The sequence below is a fragment of the Convolutriloba macropyga genome, chromosome 4 (assembly GCF_964194025.1).
Source record: "Convolutriloba macropyga chromosome 4, txConMacr16.3, whole genome shotgun sequence".
NCBI classification, from domain to species: Eukaryota; Metazoa; Xenacoelomorpha; order Acoela; family Convolutidae; genus Convolutriloba; species Convolutriloba macropyga.
Window position 1 is genome coordinate 1,902,185 of NC_134471.1, and position 21,850 is coordinate 1,924,034.

A 21,850-nucleotide genomic window follows, 5' to 3' on the forward strand; every position below is an offset into this window, starting at 1 on the left:
GTTTTTTAACAGCAAAGGGATACTTCTTTTTAACAGTTTGACTCCAAGAAATCAACAAACTTGAACAAAACATTAAAACCACGAAATTTTTGAGAAAAACCGTAGTATCAACGCAATTAAAATCAATAGCTTTCAACGGAAGCTAATAAAGACGCTATGTTAAGTCATGAGGAGACAAAAAGGATATTTGTCATTCATAAGTCATCAGAAGGACATTACAATAAAAAAATTCACTATGAAAACCAACAAAAACAGGCAAAATCCAAAAATTAAATAGAAAAGTGCGAGAAGAAATTGTCGAAGCCGTTCAAAGCATAAACTTTTCTCTGAAACTTTTACGTATGATCTCTCTAACGTCTTCTCTAAGCCAATGCAACAATCAGAAATAGGATAATGTGTTGAAATTCCAAAAAGAACCAAAATTATGAAAAAAAATATCTTAAAACTAAAAAAAAAATAAAAATTCGTGCATCGAACTCATAACACCTATAGTTAGCAGATAAAACCGCTAAATAGATTAGTTTTAGTTGACTTAGAAAATTAGGGGGTTTGGTCATTCCTGAGACAGACTTACAGTTCACGAAAATAAGTTTAGGACTGGTTAATTTTAAAACAATTTCCCGAAAAATCATTAAAATGAATATCTTAAAAGACATTAAATTCAATAGCTATGAACGAAAATTAATAAATACGCTCAGTTATGCCTCAATTGGAGGACAAGAATTTTTGTCGTGCATAGATAATCAATAAGACATCAAAATAAGTCTTATGGCTATGGAAGCAACAACAAGTACAGGCAAAAACCAAAATTTCATTAGAAAAGTGCGAGAAGAAAGTGTCGAAGCCATTTAAACCCTAAGCTTTCCTCCGAAAAAATTGACCATGATCCATTTGAAATCTTTGCTAAGCCAATGAGAGGTATCAGTATCAGGATAATGTGAAATGAGTTCAAGAGGAAACAATAATAAAGAATATCCATTTTTTTTTAAAATTTTGAACTCTTGTGGCATTGAAGCCATATAACTAATAGTTAGAAGATGGAACCACTAATCAGGTTAATTGTTGCTTCAATAGAAAGATAGGAGGTCCTGTCACTACTGAGACTGACTTACCGCTCACGAAAATGAGTTTAGGTTCAGTTAATGTTAAAAAAAATTTCTCGAAAAATCATTAAAATGAAAGTTTTAAAAGACATTAAATTAAATAGCTTTGAACGAAAAATAATAAATACGCTCAGTTATGCCTCAATTGGAGGACAACAATATTTGTTGTGCATAGGTAATCAATAAGACATCACAATAAGTCTTATGACTATGGAAACAACAACAAATATAGGAAAAAACCAAAATTTCGATAGAAAAGTGCAAGAAGAAAGTGTCGAAGCCATTTAAACCATAAACTTTTCTCTGAAAACTTTAACCACGATTCATTGAACAATTTCTGTAAGCCACTGGGAGATATCAGTATCAGGATAATTGTAATATAATTTCAAGAGGGACCAATAATAAGAAAATATCGAAACTTTTTTTTAATTTTGAAATCTTGTGGCATTGAAGTCATTTAACGAGTAGTTAGAAAAAAGAGCCACTAACCAGATTAATTGTGGTTGCAGTAGAAAGGATGGGGGTCCTTTCATTACTGAGACTGACTTACAGTTCACGAAAAGAAGTTTAGGATCGGTTAATGTTAAAAAAAATTCTCGAAAAATCACTTTTAAAGTCTTGACAGCCGTTAGCTGTCCACTCAAAGCTCTAGATAGGCTCAATTATTGCTCCTTACGAAACTTATTGCACTTATAGTCAAAGAGTCTATGCAATAAGACTCCAAAAAATTAGTAAAACCTCAAAAAGGAAATCAAAAATTCATTTAAAATTACGAAAACTATGAGTCGTAGCCAAAAAATTACACGAGCGATTCCCTGAAAACGAATTTTTTGTTCATTGGGCTTCATTAGACTGTAAATCAGGTTTGTCATTAACGGAAATTCGATATGAGAATTGACTAGTCTCTAGGTGACTTAAGAAAACAAAAGACATATTAAAAATTTCTTAAAAAAATAATTTGAATTTGAATGAGCTCTAAAAAATAATTTGAATTTTTTTGATAGTTAACTTCCCTATGAGACCATATCTAGACTTTTAATCGCCTTTCGTCTATTAGGGACTCGTAATTGATCAAATTTGTGGCTTGAAATCAAATTTTAAATTAATATTTTTATTTAAAAAGATCTTATTTTGAAGAAAAGTTACACTAATTGTGACCAAAATCATGCTAATTATCCCGTTTTCGCACAAAACTTCAATCCTCGATAACTCCTCGAAAAACACGAATTTCAAAAAAAATCTTTTTATTTTTGAATTCTACGCTGGACGGACGAGCTTTTTAATGATACCACTCACATTTTTCTACGATGAATATATCGATCGGCCAAAATTGACTGAACAAAAAAAACCCATTTGAGTATATAGTTCCTCCCCCCCACAAGTGGGGTCGGAACAATAACAACGAACATAACTATTATTTTTCCGAAGAAAAAGTTATCTTTGATTCCGCTTTATTGGGGGTTGATGGAAAGTTGTATGCGCAATGACGTTTTTGTAACCCATGAATTGGTTTTTAGTGATATCTCATTTACACAATACCGCTTTTATCTGTCGGGAATTTTTAATCAGGATAATATTTCGGCAAAAAATAGACCGAAATAGATGCAAAATTTTTCTCAAGCAATCAAATGTTTCAATGTTTAGATGAAAACGTCTTCCACATTCTTTATCAAATAAAACGTTAAAATTGATGGCGAGTTTAGAAACAGCAATCGTTTGAGCTAAAACGGTTGTAACTATCAAAAAATTGATATCTTCTTTTTTGGCGAAGATGTAGACAGAAACTATTCAGTTTTTATGCGATTTGTTTTTGTTTTGTAAATGTAGTACACTGACAGCTTCACATGCCATACACTCGTGCCATAAAAGAGATAAACGTCATGAAACTATTGAAAACGCAAAGCCGAAATCATTATTATTTGTTAGGTTTATATCTTGATTAAAAATTATATTCTATTCTGGAGCTCGGTGGATTCAATTTCATAAACAGCCATGATTTAATTGTGGCCAGATTTCGAAATTTTCTTGTTCATGCCAATATTGCGGACACAAAACAGCGAGAAAGGTATAAAATTATTTTGGTATATTATTCAAAAATTAAAATTTTCCTGGAAAACATTCTGCCAAAATCTGAGAACTTTGAAATAAATAAGAAAAAAAGAAATGTTCTCCAATATAATTGATTAAAAGTAAAGCAAAAAATGTACCAGTTTTTTTAAGAAATTATATTGTTCATGCTCGTTTGGAAACTTGAACTATATATAAGGCTATAGTTTGACCTCAAAATTACAATTTTCTTGTAGATGATAATTAGGGAGCCTAGTACACAGTTTATTCTTATTAATTGTAATTCAATTTTCAGGGGTGCAAACCTAAAGAAAAGAAAATACTTCACTACCGCATTTTTTTTTTTTGAAATAGATCAACAATACAAAGAAGAGGTCATTGGTTGTCTACCTTCGGCGGGGAAGTAACACAGCAATTAAATATCCGCTCTTTGTGAGTCTCTGTGAATGTGTATGTAGGAACAACGAATAACTACTAGTTGAAATAATTGATTTCAAGTTGTTTGAACATAAATAATAACATAAATTTTGAACGTAGCGAAATTCCATAAATTTTTGAACGTAACGAAATTCGTATTAATCTATTTTACAAAGCTCGAAGCTTGAATTCCGTTTCTGAACGTAGCTAAATTTCTACTAATCTATTATACTGAGCTAAGTTTAAATTCAAAAATAGCTTCGAAAAATCGCTCAGCTTAAGGTTTTGAAAAAAGTCAGACACATCTCAAAATTTTAACTCAAATTTAATCATCATTTTAGCGACCGTTTAATCCAATCACTATTAAGAGCAAATAAGTGTATAATTAGCTACAAAACCGGGCAATTTAATAACACATGTTGTCAATTTTACCATTGTGGAATTTGGTTATCAAATTGTGAATTTCAATTACCGGATGTTGTTACAAGATTCCGTTTTCGAACGCAACACAATTCCATAAAAAATGAAAAACGATTTTTTTGAAGACAGGCTACCAAAGATGTTACCTGAATTGTGCAACTTATCGTTACTGAATTCCACCAGAACAAAATCAGCCAAATACAATTCAGATCTGCCTTTGAGGTGTAATGTTTTATTATCAAAAGTTGCTATGGAAATTTTACAATATTCAGCTCAATTTCAGCTCAGTTTCAGCTCTGTTTCTTTCTAAAACTCAAAACTCTAAATCTAGATCTAATCCATATATTGTCATGATTTTCAACTCTTTCGAAAATTTTTTTTAAATGTAGTTGAAACGACATTGCTCTATGTATTAGGCAGCTTCTCAATTATTTTCATTTAATTGTATTTTGAATTTTATCAAAGTAGTACACAAATATGGGTGTATGGTTTTGCGGGGACCCTAATATCCTTAACTTCTGAACTACTACTGCAATGATAAACCTTGCAACGACTTGCACGATCTTGCCAAAGCGTAAAATTTTCCACAACAATTTCTGAAAAATTTTATCAAGATCAATTTTTCGATATTTCGTGGTATGATCTTACTAAGGTTTTCAACGAACGAGTAAAAAGTTCAGAGAAACAGTGAATCATCGATATTTTGTTCATGGTACATTTCTGCTGCTTATTGGTGATATTTCAGGATTTAATTGTCTTGAATGTCTTCATAAGAGTACATAAAATTTGAATAATATTAAAGAGATAAGTTCACCGGATTGTTTATAATTTAACATTTACATGTTAAAACATGAGAACAGTCAGTGATATGGTCTCCACAGAATTACAACCTTTACCCTGGTTATTTAAGAGTTCAAAGCTTGAAAGAATCGTACAACATTTTGATTTCATTTGAAAGGTATCTTCACATTTATGATAACTCTCTTCTTAATTTGCTTCTACCTTTTCTATCTTTTTAGAGGCGGCTGTGTAGGTGCTAGTGCCAAGTGCTATATTGTATGAAGACGAGTTACCGTTGCAATATTCTTTCTAATAAAGGCTTTTAATTGCAAGTTTTTGCTAAGTGCTATTCGGAGCGCGGGTTCAGTAAAAACGCTCTTTTTCTGCTACAAGTTTTCAATTCAAGTAATTTAGTAAGCAACTGAACTGTACTGAGCAGAATCGTCTGTATGAATTTCAAGATAATAAATGCGTGCTGTATGAATTTACAAAAGTCTTTTTCAACCAATCAAAATTTAGCATCGTCATATTACGGTTCTTCAGAAAAAGCGGAGGCGATGGGTTTCGAACCTTTAATCTTATGATTATAAACAGGGTTGCCTAGTGTGCTGTGCCAAGTGGGTCTTGATTAGTGGTATTGCCAAAGTCAAGGGATTTACTGGGTTAATTAAGTATAAATGGAAAGCAACATCAATAGTGGTTTGTTCTAAGTTTTTATTGAGTATTCCAGATCAAAATGCTGAAAGTTTATTTCTGTTTGCTCTTTTGTGGCCTTTTGTTTTCTCATCTCATGTATGCGAAGAAATTGAGCTGGGGAACGCGACTGCTGTATGTTGTGAAAAGAATACTACATTCCGCGTTGGCCAAGTGGTTGTGAGTTTCGTGCCATATCGGAGCCATATTTGTCCAGATGGTGATGGAGGGATTGGTGATTTGTGTCCTCGATTCTTGCCAAGTTTTTCAATGATGTTCGTGCTGATCGTGGCAGGCATAGTACTCATGCAGTAGAAAAATAAAATCGTGCAGTTTTGTAGAAAAATAGATTCGTGCAGTAAAAAAATAACTAGATGAATTGATTTGTTGCTCTTGTCAGGTTCATCCTGAAGGCGCGTGTTCGTCCCCTGCAAACTTCTTGAAGTTTTTGTCCGTCCTCGCTCCTCTTGAGGACGAACACGCGCCGTGTAATTAGGTCCAGGTTGTGCGGTTGCCCTGGCCAGATGTACTCCACGATAAAGTAGCTGGAATAGATCGGGTTGTCCGATGCTACCATTTTCGTTAGCAGTGCCATTCTGTTATTCAAATTAAATGGAAGAGGGGGATCGGCTGCGAATAGAACAGGCATGACTGAGTTTAAAATTGATTTTTTGGGAAGTGCGTTTTGTGACTTTGACTGATGTGGATCAACAGAGATTTATGCGGGTTATTAGGTGTAGTTGATTGGTTCCTCTTCTGGGTTCATTTGCATTTTTCCCAGGAAGATTAATGTAGCAGTGATCTGTCACGTATGGCAGTTCCATTTGCTCCGCGTTGTGAGGGGAGTAAAGTAATGAAGTAAATCCCTCGGCATGGCAGTAAATGACAGTCACTAATGGAGTTTTCGCAAGTAATTCCCTCGGTGTGGCAGTAATTGACAGTCACTAATGGAAGTTTTGGAGGAAAGTAAATTGAGAACAGTGTGATTGACTGCTCTATTGATAAAGTTATTCAGAATACTTTTTACTGCGAAGAGGTCAAACTTTAATAGCGGCGTTATTCATCGACTGTTGGATATTTTATCGAAGCTTTGCAAAAACGATTAATTGTAATAACGAAGAGACGGGATATTCTATTTTATCAAAGTATGGAAACTAAAAGGTTCGTTAATTACTTATAACAATTTAGGATTTCATAGGCTAGCATTAATTTTTTTTTGTAATTTTAAACAGAATTATCGTGTTTAGAACGACACGAGGCAGACAAGATTTGCTAATCGAAATGAACGAGTTCAAACATCAGTACTACGATCGGAAAAAATTAACAAGTCTCGGATGGAAAGAAGTGGAAACAGTCGATGGGCGGGGTATAAATAGTTGGAACTCCTTAAAGAACAAGTTAATTATAGAAGGTAGAGGGGGACTGGTTGGAGAGAATGGTTGGCCAAAGGTACCATTGGCAGTAAATAACGAAGAAATTGTGGGATTACAAGAAAGTTTAGTGGAAGGGTTCCGTGGCTGTAGAGATCAGGGCGATGTGTATAATTATGTTTTTGAATTAAAGTTGGAGAGTGGTGATAGCAGGTTGTATCAAGAAGTTGGGTCGTATGCTGGTTTGTGTAATTCAATAGGTTGGACGTTTTGTGTGGATGGTTTGATGAGTGGTGTTTTGCTTGATGGTTATACTGGTGTAAGGAGAGATGCCATGGTACAATGGAATGAGTGGTGGACGGCGGCACATGTTGAGATTGGGGGTAATGATAGTGTTTCGAAAACGCCGTGTGGTGAGAAATTGTTTCTGATTTGTGGAAGTTATCAGACATCAAGGGATTTTAATAATGTTATGGGTACTCCGCAATATTTTATGGATTTAATTAAGAGGGGTCCTTCTGCAAGTGGTTTGGGAAAGGATGTTTGGTTTTTCATTCCGACGAAAGATAATGTGTTGTGCCAGCCTTCGTTGTGTGCGCATGCTGTTTTAACTTTTACAAAAGGTTTGTCGTTAGTGACGGGCTGGGAGGCGCGTGATCAATCGAATCAAGTTGTTGTTGATCGGACTTTGGGATCGTTTGCTTATGGTGTGCGTAAAGGTGCGGTAAAAAGAATTGTAATGTCAAATAAAAATAAAAAGGCAGTGTTAGACTGGGCGAAAGAAAGAGAAGTATCAACTGGTGGTGCTAGTGATGTGAATGAGCATGTGCAAAGTTTCGCTAATAGTGGTCTAATTTTAAAAACAAATAACAAACGAGGTAATCGAAGAAAATGGGGTGGGAAACGGGAAACGAAAACGCAATCGAACGAGAACGAGAATATTGTGTATTCGTTTCTTCCTCCAAAGGATCCTTCAATGGAATAAGTGAGTTGTTCAACTTTAATTTACATTTTTTTAGGGTTGGAACTATACTGCCGGGTTTTTTTTTACTTTTTTTTGAGGTTTTATTATTTCAAGCCCGTGCCCTTTCAACGTATTTTGAAAGGATTATTTTTTGTTGATACTGGGCAATCGGTAAGGGTCCTGTCTGTGTTAGTTTGGTGTTGTTTTGGAAAAAAAATGATGTTTCGTGAGTTTTTTGGGTCGTTATTTTGCACAGTCGTATGTAGTGTAAGCAATTAATATTTTGACTTTCAATCGCGTGCCCTTCGAAGTGATAACAAGGTGGGATGTTAATTTTTGTTGATAATGGTTGGGAATAGATTGGTTAATAATAGTTTGCTATGTTAGGGGTGCTTGCGCATTGTGCTCACGAGTTATGACTCGCGAGTAATTTTTTTTTGGTCAGAAGCAAAAAAAATAAATTGGTAAGAAATTAAAGATAAGAAGAGGAGGCGTTACATTTGAATAATTTGCGGTGCTTATAAAATAAGTACTACATTAAATTAATTGCGACTCATGAGAGAAAAGATTTAAAAAAATATTTCGAATAATAAAAAAAATTAAAGAAGTTTATGCAAGTCTAAGTGAATACACGGATGCCAACAGGGTCAAACTCAAGGGGGTCGTCATTGTCCATTTGAATAAAATCCCAGAATTGGTGGGTGAGTTGGGTACCTTGGGATGAAGTAATGAAGTGGTAAATGTTGGTGTAGTATTCCCAGGTTGTGTAGAAAAAACATTTTTTCGTGAGAAAGCCTGTATGGGAGTGTGCCCAGACCACGATGGTTCCATTTTGTAATATGACATATTCATTGAAAAAACATTCCCTGTATTGGATTCCTACTTTCACGCAAACGTTGATGTTGTGGTTCGTGTGTAATTTTGGGGCGATGTCTTCTGGGCCAACGTAATTTAGGATTTGGTCCCAAATGCTTGTCATGATTTTTAAGAAAATTCAGAATTGCTAGGTTTTGAGATTTGGAAATATCAGGGAAAGAAAAAGTAAATATGGTTTTAAAAAAAAGAAATTACAGGTCAAATTCGCCTTCTAAAAATTCTTCTTTGGTGTTTTGTAAGAAATTCAAAAATGCAAGAAAATTTGGATGATCTGGTTCCAAAGTGATTTTTTTGTCTTGATTATTATCCAAGAAGTTAATCCAGAAGCATAAGGTGTTGCAGGGGAATATGAAGTTTTCAGAAAAGACTGCAAGTTTTATATCAAAATCAGTAAGAAAGTAAGCATAAAGTGGAAATTGGTTTGGAATTGGAGTGATGTAAGGAATGGTGTCTTCTGATTGGTCAATTGTGGTGAAAGTTGGGGTTGGTGGATAAGACATATAAGATTTTTAATGGAATATAAATGCAAATATTTGAGGACATTTACATGGAGTCATCTGGGAATAGAATGGGTGATGGGGGAGAAATTGGAATATAGTTTAATTCAGTTGAATTGTGGTCTGATGTAGGGTCAGGGCTTTCGGGACTTTCAGAAATGTTTGGTTGCGATGGTTCTATTGCAACTGGTTCTCCTTCTGAGTTAAGATGGAAATTCACATTAATATATTTATTTCCCGATTGTATGCATTGTAGAATTGTTTGCCATACGGCTGATGTCTCATTCACTGTAAGGGGGATAAAAGAAATTGAATAAATATTGTTGTTAATATTGTCCTGTTGCATGTTAATACTAATTGTTGCTTCACGATCTGTAAAAAAGGCAATGCTGTATTCAGTAATATAAGCTGGCTGGCCGTTGAATGTAGTGTTAATGCGCGGCTCAACTTTAATTCTGAAGTGATATACTGGGTTCATTATAAAATGTTTGAAATAGTGCAAAAGGTAAAGTTTTAGTTGTAGGAAAATTGTTTAAGTTGTTTGAAATAATTTCCAAGTTTCTATCCGCAAAGAAATTGTAATAGGTTGAGAGAATGAACAGTTAGCAATGAAGAGTGCTGCTGGTAGTTAGCAGGCAGAAAGTAGTTTGAATGATTGATAGTGTTGCGGGGGAAGTGGGGGAAATTTGACATTTTGATTAATTGGGATTGTGGGGAATTATCCCTGGTTGGATTAATTAGTGTTCCATTATAGGCTGTCATTGTGACTGATAGACAGTTCGCCTTCCGGGTTAATGGATTTCCTTCTTTTTCTCGCTTTGACAGATAATTGATAAGTTTCCTTTAGGAGTTGCATCTTATTACTCGGTTGCTTAGTGCGTCAGTATAAATTCTTTTTTAAAAATAAATTCGTCGCTGGATAAAGAGGTAGGGAGCATATCCCCGACTTTAACAAGGGAGGTTTAAGGGGAATTGCTCTGTAATTTTTCCTTGTTGATTTTTCTCAAAGAATAATTCCAAGTAATGAAAATTTCGGTTTAATACTCGAGTAATATCAAAATTTTTGAATTAAGTTTTCGCAAATATAATGGTAGGTACTTTCCAGATGGAGGATAGGTCTCTCTGGTTTATTTAGGGCTATTATAAATGTTGTTAATTAATAATTGTTTTTTTTTAATTTTTTTTTTTAAAGTTTTGTTTTCCTTGCTCACTGCTAACACAAAATTTCTAATTTGCGGCAGAGTAGAAGTGAATGTAATTGATAACTTTTAACAAGTGACTTAGTTCAGTGGTTAGTATCTCTGGCCGTTGAGCTGGTGTTCCGGGTTCGAATCCCGGCGGGTTCCCGGTGCTTCCATAATGTGGGAAAATCTGGGAAAGGGCAAAGGGGTGTAAGGGTAAGCTAGGGTAAGGGTAAGGTGGTAGAGAAAAGGGGAAGGGTAAAAAAATTTAACTTTTTTTTCCTTTTTTTTTAATTTATAAGCTGTTTTTACGGACCACGCGGCCGTCCCACTTAGCGCAGTTGGTAGCGCGCTGCACTCTCATGCTGAAGTTGAGGGTTCGAGTCCCGGTCAGGTTTTTTTTTTTAAACTTTTCCTGTATTGATTGTTCTGAGAGGGTACGCTCCGTAATGGGATATCGGTGGGTGTTCCGGTATATGTGTATAGATGGGCTGACTCGGTGCGGCAGGCCTGTTGACATGATCAATTTTGATAGTTGGTTCTTCGTTACGTTTTAGTCTCCTGATGTAGTCTCTTAGGAATGTGTAAGGTGTGCGAGGTTTATTTATGTTTTCTTCGTTTTGGTTTTCGAACTCAGTTTTAATTTCGAGTGGTAGTACTAGTGAGCATTTGTGCAGGGGATGTTCTGGATGTTCTTGTAGGTATTCATAGTCATTTAATGCGACAACTTGTACTGGTTTTGTTTTTATTCGCCGTCCTTCGTGTGTTATTCGGAAAGGGAAACGTCGGTGAAGTTTTGCCCATTTGTGTAAAAGATGCGAATAAGTTAGATGTAGTAATACGCTAATCAAGAAGGATAAAAATCCGAAAAGAAGAGACATTTTCCATGGTATGTACTGTTCGAATCGGTGTTCGAGTTCTGGCTTGAATGCTCTTATTCTTTCTAAAATTGGTTCGGCCATTTGTTCTATTGATTTGCTGTTTGTTCGTCGTGTTTCCATTTGTTTAAACTCTGGTTGAATTTGCTGAAGAATTTGAATTTGTGCCTCAGATCTTGATGAGAAGTTTGGTAGTTCATCCAATGGGGGCAGTAGTTTGAAGAGTGTACTTATTGGATCTGGTAATTGAAAATCTAACCGTATTGCCGGTACTGTGTCACAAGCAGTGAGGTCTGAGCGAAGATGAACATTTGGTCCTCTAAGCTGTTTTCCACATCCCAGTGTCATGATACACACTCTGCACCCAGGATGCTCAATTCTTGCCAATGGATTGCTGCCATTACCAGCGCTTTCGATGATTGTATAATCGTCTTTGGACGATGTTATAACGACCGAAGCCGAGATTGCGTGCGAAGCCGAGATTGCGTGCTTTTTCAGTCAACAGCAATTCTACTACATCCAGTTGACAGCGTTGCAATGCAAGTAGCTCGTCATCGTGGTAAAGTAAAGTAGCCATACAGGACTGATAAGTTTGTTCTGTTGGAATGGCTTTGGTGCATATTGCGTATTTTTGGGATCCGATACAATTTGCGAGCTCGTCTTCATCGATAAACGCTAGTTCTTCTAGTCGCCAAACTTTTGGCTTCAAGTCGCCAAACTAAAGCTTTACCCGTATTTGGCTTCAAGTCGCCAAACTAAAGCTTTACCCGTATCCCCGTACGGCATTGGGATCGGAATGGCATGCAATACGTTCATAACTGTACTTTTTGAAGCCATTGGAATTGCAAGTGTAATTATAAGACCTGCGTCAATTGCCTCGACTTGTGTGACTAATTTCGTTTCATAGTACGAGAGAATCTCTTGGATTGGTACGGCTAGAGATAATCGATCCTGTTTTCCATTTTGTTGCAAATGAACAATCGTAAGAATTTCATGCAACTGCTCCCTTGGGACTAATGACATTGGTAATAGTTGATTCATGGGAGGCGTCAAGGCATTCAGTATGTTGATTCGAAACGTATAAAGGACCGATCGGTATGTTTTGATGTTAGCAAGTAGTGCTTGAAAAATATTGCTAAGTACAAGACTATGTTGATTGATTTGTTCTCTTACGTATAAGTATTGGATGCAGTTTCTCATGTGGTGCACGTTTTGTCGTAACGCCTTGAATTGTCCTTCAGCAAGTTGCCAGTTCCTGTTTTGTGTCTCTATTATTTCGTTCTGGGCTTCTTTGATGGCTTTCAGTTCACCTGATACAACATAGAATTTTTCATTGTTTTGGATTGTTATTTGTTCAACATGATCGGTTAGGTATTGAAGATAAGCCATTGCTTGTCTGATGTTTTTCTGGTTTCTAGCCACTCTTTTGTCGCATCCTCCAAACACTGATTTGATGAAGCATAGTAATTTGTTGCCTTTTCCTATTCCAATTCCCAGCACTGCGGCTGCTGCTGCTGCGGCAGCCGCACCGCGGGGTTGTCTTTGCAGTGTTGTAGAAGTTTGACTGTTTGCTCATAGTAGTGTGTTCATTTCCAATTTGAGGTTTACAATGTCGTGTTGGGCCTGTTGGTTTTCTATCATTGTTTGTTGCGCTATCCGGTGGAGGCCTGCTGTCGAGTCAGTCATATTTGTGAAGTTCAATGGGCATCCATAATTTTCTGAAGTCCACATTTTGTCTATCTCTTTTGTCAGGTTGATCAGTTTGTCTTCCACTGTTTTGTTATATATTGGGTAGGGGACCAGGATTTCAGTTTTGACAAATTTTTCTGTCAATAGAATTTTCTGGTGAAGGTTGAATAATACTCCATCTTTTGTTGCCACTGATGGTTGGTTCGTTTTCATCAAGGGTAAAAGTTGTAGTAAAAATAGTACGATATTGAGCATTTTGCTAACTAGGCTTGTTTGTGAAATTGAATCAGAGTCCTTGTGCGACCGATTTTGAGGTACAAAATTTTGGAAAATGATTTGAGCTGTGTCTTTTCTCCTTTTAAATTAGGATTTTTTTGGAGTGTTTTCATTGGTTGGTGGCGTATCTAATGTGTATGTATAATAGAGAATTGGTGCTCAATTCCTATTGGCTGTCATCTTCGAAGCCAAAAGTTTGATGAAGGTTTCCGTTGATCTCCCGACGGTGAAGTGTTAGCGGAACAATTCTTCGTCTGTTTTGAAGCGTTGGGCCAAGGTCCGCTAGTTATCTGTTGGATACTCTTTGAGGAAGTGGTGAAGATGTTCTTGGGTTGTCGTGTTGAGCAATAGCACTATTGCTTTCGTTATTTTCAATTTGTGAAATGGTGCCTCCTATAAGGGAGTGCTCATTGTTCTCGTCGGATCTCGGTTGTTGGACATCATCGCTTGAGGTTGTATTGTTGTAAATATCGTTGATCGAGTTGGTCCGGTAAAAGGTTTCGCCTGTAGTGTCTAATATTGGGGGCGTGTAGACGGGGCTATTAACGTCATCAAATAGATCGCCAAGATTTTCAGATGAATCGAACGTGAAGTCATTGAGACTCTGGTTTCGCGACTGTGAGCTTGTTGCTTGTGAGTCTGCAATGCTCTCACCGTGATCAGTTTCTGTTGTATCAATTGTCAGGTTTGGGTCTGGGATGTGGTCAAGTGGGAAGTAAGTTATTACTTTGACCTGTTCTTCCTTTGCTTTTTCCGATGGTTGCAAGAGGTTATATAGCGAGTTTTCCCGGGCCAATGCCAGATGATCATTTCTGCGAAGGTTGTATCGTCGATTTGAGCCAAAACGACTGTCGGACGGTAAGAAGTTTGAGTTGTTTGAGAAGACGTAGTCTCCTGTATCAATTGATTCTGGTGTTTCTTGCGTGTTTGCGCTTGGAACTGAGCCTTCCACGAAGAATGCATCTTGGTCAAACGTCGGTTCGCGTGTCATATCATGAAATTGTATTGGTGGGTCTTCAGAAGAAAAATTAGCTGTTTGGATGTTTGAGTTGAAAGAAACTGACTGGACATCTGGTGTTGTTATGGGTAGCTGCATGTTGTCTGCGTTAATGTGGTGCCTGACTTGATTGTCGAACAGCTGTGGTTCTCTCTCTTCTTCTGGTATGGTGGGATCTGCTTCAAAGTTTTCGGGGTCTACATGTTCGAGGTCTTCTACTTGATATTGAGGTTTCACAGGTCGAAGTCTCATTCGATGGATACATTGCGTGTAATTTGTGTTGGTTTTGCGTACAATGTAGTTTGCATTCGTTAGCAAGTTTTCTACTCTGTATAATGGTATTCACCTGCTTTGCTGTTTATTCATCACTGCTACTTGTGTTGTGCTTTTTGGGTCAAGGATCAGGCAATATGATTTGGGTTTTAGTGGTGTGGCGTTGGCTTTTCTGTCATAGTACTTTTTATAATTCAGATAAGACGAGATAAGGTTGTCTTTTACGCTGGAGAAAAGCTCCGTAGTTTTGTCTTGTAGCTCTTTAATGCAGTCGTATTTTGGGTGGGACTCCCATAATTTTGTATTCTGAAATCTGAGGTCCAAAGGATTTATCGGTGTTCTGCCGTGAAAGACGTCAGATGGCGTGCACCCAAGAGCTGGTGCAAATGTTGTGTTGTGTATGAATACTGCAATGTCAACGTATCTATGCCAGTCCGAGGAAGTTTGGTTTTCGTTAATTCTCAAGATTTGTTTGAGCGGTGCGTGGTTTCTTTCAAGTAAGCCAATGGTTTGCGCATGTTTCAGTGTGCAATGTTTGTGCACTACCTCCAATAGGTTTGCTAGTTCGCTCATTAATTCGGATGTAAACGCAGTTCCAAGGTCACATATTATTCTTGAGGGGAATGTAGGAGTGTCTCAGAAAAATTGAGACAAGGGCTCGTGCTACGATGTCTGCGTCGCCTTTCATAAGAGGTGTGGCGAAAAGGTACTTCGAGAACACGTCAATACCTGAGAGAATGTACGTGTAGGGAGAAGGGTGCATCTTTCCCACCAGATCTATTAGTAAAAGGTCTGCTGGGAAGTTTTGCAGAGACGAAAGTGGTTGTAATGGAGGTTTCAATGCAGATGTTGGTGCTGGTTTTGTTTGCAAGCATGTGAGACAGTTTCTGATATATTCTGTTAGGCGTTCAGTGAAGTTCGGGAAGTAAAATCGTTTTCTAAATTCTGCTATTGTCAGTGAGACTCCTTTGTGCCCACTCCAAACACTGTTATGAATTCTGTAGAGTACTTCCTTCTGTAAGTGCGACGGGACGCAATATTGTTTAATAAATTGGTTTCCAGTGTGTTTATAGAACTTGCGATGAAGGACGCCTTCTGTTATCGATAGTCTTGGGAACTGCTTGAGATACTTTTTTAGGTCACTGGATAGATATTGTCTTGTAGTCGGTGAACCTCTCTCAAACCAGAGCAGTACCCGTTTGATATCTTTGTCTTGTTGTTGTTCGGCACGCAGGTCTAAAGGTCCGTGCCCATGAGTGATGAATTCATCCAATGGGTTTTGTTCATGCATGGCGTTTATTTGTTGCGTTGCAGGTGAAAGAATTTGCAGTTGAACGTCAGCTCGAACATTCATAGGATCTTCTCCGCTGGTTTGTTTTCTCTCAAGTAAGTATGTTTTCATAATTTTGGGGCTATCGTCATTTTCTGAGCTGCTCAGATAACTGATTGAATTGTCAGGTGTATCTGCTGCTGTGTTGATATCGATTTCGTGCATCGGTATGCGTGAGTTGATGCGTAGCTCGAGCTTCTCTTTCGGGTTTATGTGTATTCTCGACAGATAGTCCGCTGCTAAATTGGCTTTTCCGGGTATGTGTCCCAGTATGATGTCGAAGCTGAGTACATGATCGAGAGCATTCCAAAGTGTTGGCGGTATGATTTTTGTTTGAAAGAACCTGGTTGCTGATCTGTTGTCTGTCAAAATGAGAATTGATTTTTTACATCCCCATATAATATTTGCAAAGGTATCTAGGGCAAAGTGAACTGCGAGGAATTCTTTCGCATATATCGAAAGTTTGAGTTGGTTTTGGTGGAAAATTCTAGATCCAAAACTGACGGGTGCATAAATTTTCAGTTCCTGATTATCATCATTTGTTGTGTAGTCTTCTATCATTAGTACGTATCCGGCTGCGTAAAAGGATGCATCAGCCATTATTACATATTGCTGGTCAACTTTGGGTAATCTGAGTGAAAGGTCACAGGCTGTTCTTAGATCATTTGTGAGCTTTTCCAGCATAACTTGGTGTTCTTCTTCTATCACGAAATTGGTGTCTTTCTTAAGTAGACGATAGAACGGTAAAAGTTTTTCAGCAAGTTCAGGGATAAAGGCTTTGTAAAATTGAAAAAATCCGATCATTCGTTTGACTTGTTTTGGGTTTCGCGGCATTCTGAATGTTTTCAGAAAGGTTGTAATCTTCTGTGTAATTGGTGTGAGACCCTCAGAGGTTATCGTATTACCAAGGAATTGTATTTCTCTGAGTCCAAATGCGCATTTGTCTGTTGCGAGTTTCATTCCTGATTCTCGGATGCATGTAAAGACTGCTCGAAGTTTTTCTAACATGTCGTTTGTGTCATGTGCTCCGATGCCAATGTCGTCGACGTACTGAAAGCATTTATCCGCTGTTATCACGGGGTCCAGGTTTTGACGCATGAATGAGCTAAAGGCGCTGACACTTCTGCTTAGTCCTTGGGCTAGTCTTTGAAAAGCATATGTTCTCGATGCGAAGTTGAAGGCCAGTAACTGTACTGATTGTTCATCTGCCATTGGTACAGAGAAGTAGCCGTGGCTGCCATCCATCTTGCAAAAGAGTTTCTTGCCGGCTAAGTGGGTGCCAGCATCTGCTAGTGTAGCTATCGGGAAGTTGTTATTGTTGTAGTCGTTTCTAATGAGATGGTTTATTTTTCTTAGATCTACTAATATTCTGAGCTTCCCGTTTGGCTTCCGTTTTGCAAATATTGGAGATGAGTAGCGGCTGAAGGGGAGCGTTGTTATGACTCCGTAGTACTGGAGAAGGGCTAGTTCAACAAGCAAATCGTCTTTGAGATGGATTGAAATTCTTTGAGTTTTTGAGTATACAGGTCTGTTTGTGTCTGGCGTCAATTTGACTGAGAATTTGTGAGTGTAGCCAATGTCAAGGCGGTGCCTTGTGAATATGTCATTGAATTCGATTAGAAGCTGTTCTGTTCTTTCTTTATCTTTGTCAGAAAGTACGCTGTCGCTCCATTTGAATGCGTTAAGAAAAGTTTTCCTGTCTTCGTTTTTCGAGAGTGGTTGAATTGCTTCAAGATTTTTAAATTTAACAAGTTCGTCATATATGCGTTTTTCAACTTCACTCATCTTCGATGTGTCGGGATTGGTTTCTGGGGTCGGAAACCAGAATCCGTTTTCGTGTTTTATTGTTATATGATTTATTTCGCCTTTTGCTGTTCTCTCTATAGATTTTTCTATTTGCTTTATTGTTTTCTTTGAGTCGCTTGATGGGAGAAGTTTTGGTTCAAGTGGTATCAGGTAGCGTGCTTGCTCTGGTGTGATGATTTCGAATGCTGCTACTGGAGAGTCTTGTCTAATGTGCAGTGGAACTTCTGTTGTATTGATTGCAAGTAGGGTGGTAGTTTTATTTTTTGTAAGTTTGTCAAGCGTGCTTGTTAGACCAAGGCCCAGTTTTTCAAATTTGACAGTAGGCTCTACGAGTCCAATTTGTTCTTGTGCATCAGTTTCCTCCGATGGGATTAGTTCCAGAAATTATTGTTCCCCAGGTGATAGCGTATAAGTTGTTTTGGTTTTGAGCATGATTTTTTTTCGGCTGTTGAGACGTTTTTGTTTGTTGTTGCCTTTTATGTGCATTAGATTTAGCTGAAAAGTAAATTCTGGTGTTTGGAGTAGTCTGTTGTGGGCATCAATAATAATCTCATTTTTATCAAAGAAGGGAAAGCCAAGAAGGATAGCGGAAAGTGTTTCAAACACCATGAACTGTTCCTCAAATTGTAAATGGCCAATTTTGAATGTCAGTTGGACTGTAAATAAAATGGGTGATTGGTGTAGGAAAGCTGTAGAAACGTTTATTTCAGGAGGATTTGTTTTTTCTGGTTTTTGGTAGAGGTTTCTGCTTATTTTATCAAAATGTTTCTTTGACATGGCGCTGCTGAATGCTCCAGTGTCTGCTACTGCTTTCATTATTAATGTTTCGAACTGCAGAGGTATTATGAATACATTTTCGCTATAGTTTGTCATGCTATCTGGTATATGTTGTAGAAAAACATGCAGATTATTTAGTTTTTTGATTGCTGATTGAATGGCATGTTTCCATCGCGGTATGCTGGTTGACGTTCTGGACAATCTCGGGCAGTGTGCTCATTGCTAGCACATGTTCTGCAAAATGTTCTCATTGGTGTAGGAGATCTTTCGGTACGTCCATCACTTCGGTCGTTTCGTTGGAAGTTTTACCTTCCTCTCGAATAATTTCCTCGACCTCTCTGAAAGCTTCCACGGTTACGTCCTCTGCTGTTGTAGTTGTTACTGTATCCTCGGGCATTTTGGTTTCCATTATACTGGTATGTTTGTCTGTTGTGGTTGTAGCCTCTGTAGTTATTTCCTCTTCTGTAGCTAGGGTACTGAGTACTCTCCACGCGTTGATGCGGTGGCTGTGCTACTTGCATTGATGCTATGCCTGCCACCATTATGCTTTCTATGGCTTGGGCCACAGCAGGGTTTCCTGATCCGTTTAGTGTATTGAATGCCGTGGTGTATTGCGGTCCGGGGTTTATCTGATCAATTCTGACTCGTCGTTTGATGATAGCGCATAGTTCGTTTACAGTGATGTTGTCATTCTCTTTCAGCAACACTTTCTTGTACTTGAAGGGCATGCCTTGAATGAATTGTTCTCTTATTCGCCTTGTTCTTTCGTCAGTGCGGTCTATGTGAGCTGCAGGATCGTCCACAATTGCGAGGTTGGCGAGGCGTTGCAGATCTGTGAGGAAGTCATCGGGTTGTTCTTTCACTGGATCAAACTTTCTCGATTGCAGATCGAGCTGAAAGTTTCTTCTTTGGTCTGCTCCTGCATATCGGTTGCGTAGTTGTTCAAGCGAATCGTCTAGATCGTTTCTTGTGTTTTCGGCGAGTCGAAGGTAATAGTTGAGTGCATTACCGGCTAAGTGTAGGTGAAGATATCTTGCACGTTGGTGGTTCGCTTCAGGAATTCTAGATACAGCAATGCTTGCTCTCAGTAGTCCTTCAAATTCAGGCCAGTTTTCGTTTGGTAGTCCTGAGAACCTTTTCAGATGTACGTGAGGCGGACTTGGATCTGCCATTTTCTTTTAGTCAGTTCGTTTTTGAAGTGTTTTTGTGGAAAGAGCAATTTGTGCGCTTCTCCAATTTAGCTGTGTCACAGAGTTTGCAGTTTAGGCTATTTGGTTAGTCTTTTTTGTTCTTCGCTGCAAGTTTTTGACTTACTTTTCTGTCGATTGTTTTGTCGTTGAAGAATACGAACGGGTTTCTAGGATGATAGCCTTCTAATAGTGTCATAGAAGTACTGTTGTGGCTTGAGTTTTATCTTCTCTTTGCTAGAAATGCTCAAATAATTTTGAATGGGTAAAGTTGGTTTGTGCTTGTGGTTTGGTTAATTTCTCGATTTCGGTAGTTTTGAAAGAAATTGTAAAGTTCTGAGTCTTTTGTAATACGGATCCGTTTGATATCTGTTTGATTGTCTTCTTGTGCGATAAAATAAAGGCTAATTCCGGTGTTTGTTTTTCTAATGGTTCGAAGATTGTAAGTTTTTCCGTTAATGGCTAATTCCATCAGTTGCAAATTTTTCTTTCTTTTTAACAGAAGTAAGCGTTCAACATCTCTGTCGCCATATGATAACTCTCTTCTTAATTTGCTTCTACCTTTTCTATCTTTTTAGAGGCGGCTGTGTAGGTGCTAGTGCCAAGTGCTATATTGTATGAAGACGAATTACCGTTGCAATATCCTTTCTAATAAAGGCTTTTAATTGCAAGTTTTTGCTAAGTGCTATTCGGAGCGCGGGTTCAGTAAAAACGCTCTTTTTCTGCTACAAGTTTTCAATTCAAGTAATTTAGTAAGCAACTGAACTGTACTGAGCAGAATCGTCTGTATGAATTTCAAGATAATAAATGCGTGCTGTATGAATTTACAAAAGTCTTTTTCAACCAATCAAAATTTAGCATCGTCATAATATTTTTTCCAAAATTAGAATTTCTAGTTCTCTAAATTATATGGATTTTAACAACTTACATTACGTGGCCATAGTGTCCGAAATTGTAAATTTTGCAGAGGCATACACCAAGTCACTATTTTTCAAGGATCAACGGAACCCGTTTCCAGGTAACACACGACCGTAACCCAAAATCGAGTAAACTGACTCGAGAAAGCCGACTTCGGCACGTAATGTAAACATAAATTACTTCCAGTGCTAAGTAAGGAGCAAAAAATTTTTCTGAACTACTGTTGCGAATTAATACATTAAACTTTTACCTTATTTCTATTAACAACTATATAATATTTGAAAAATAATGATGCGGCAGAATTTGGCATTAGAGAATTCTCAAGAAGCTTACTTTTGTATTTTTGTTTTCCAATTTTTTGTTCGAAAAAATTATAACATCATCTTGCAAGTGAATTGGATATGTTGCACGATTCTTGTAAGATACAATTCCATCTTTACTAGGGCTTCGTGTGCAACCTTTGATTTGTACCATTTTAGCATGACCTGTAGTCGCCCATCTCTTCACAGCCACATATCCTTACAACCCTCCTTAGTCTCCTACCCTGCAGGGTCCAAAGTCACCTTCGACTGCAAACCACCCTCTCAAGTGGGAAGCAGTGTCCCTCTCAAGTTCTTCGGGTCCACTTACGCCAAGTGCAATGGGTCCAACAGTCAGTGGGTGTTTGAGATCCCAAACCATGAACCACATTGCGAAAACGGTAAGTCAACGAGAATTTCTAAAACTGTTGCTCTTTGATCCAGTTCTGCACGTCAAATACGTATCCGAACAAAATACCCAATAAGAAAAGATATAAAACAAACTCAATATTTATTACCCTATTGTTCAAATTATCAAAAAGACTATTTACATAAGACGATAGTAATGCCTAATGTATACATGTATACGCATTATTATGCTAAATAGTCTTTTTGATTCTCCTGCAGAAGTTGATTTTTTTCTAGTCATGAGTTTGTTGACAAATTACTTGGTTGTAGAACTCTTGGTTATTTTTGATAACAAAACCAGTTCACTCAACAGCAGTTGATATTGCGAAACGATTCAATTGATTAAGACATCAAAATAGCTGCAGAAAGTCGTAAATAGGGTCGTAAATTTGAGCCAAACAACCCACATTACTTGACAACTAGTTCTTTTTAGCGAATGTATATACTCGCGCTTGTCAATGTTTTCGGCAGCGTGTCAAAGTGACACACAAGAAGGAAGACCTAATTTGTAAAAGATCTTAAAAAGTCGCTCGGATGACTAATTGCAGATTAAAACGATAATGCGCAGAGTGCGAATATCATGTCTCTTTGGAGGTTTGGTATATTAATTAGGTCATAAGCAATTAATAGCAAAAAAATTACTG

General features: G+C 37.5%; 1 protein-coding gene across 1 annotated transcript in view; it reads left to right on the forward strand.

Annotated features, from left to right (window-relative positions):
* Positions 1 to 21,850, forward strand: part of LOC142337404 (uncharacterized) — a 31,041-nt gene that overhangs the window by 2,316 nt on the left and 6,875 nt on the right. Inside the window, exon 2 of the mRNA XM_075386579.1 lies at positions 20,979 to 21,199. Within this exon, the coding sequence (XP_075242694.1) occupies positions 20,980 to 21,199 (220 nt within the window). The 5' untranslated portion in view covers position 20,979. The remainder of the gene's footprint in view (positions 1 to 20,978; positions 21,200 to 21,850) is intronic.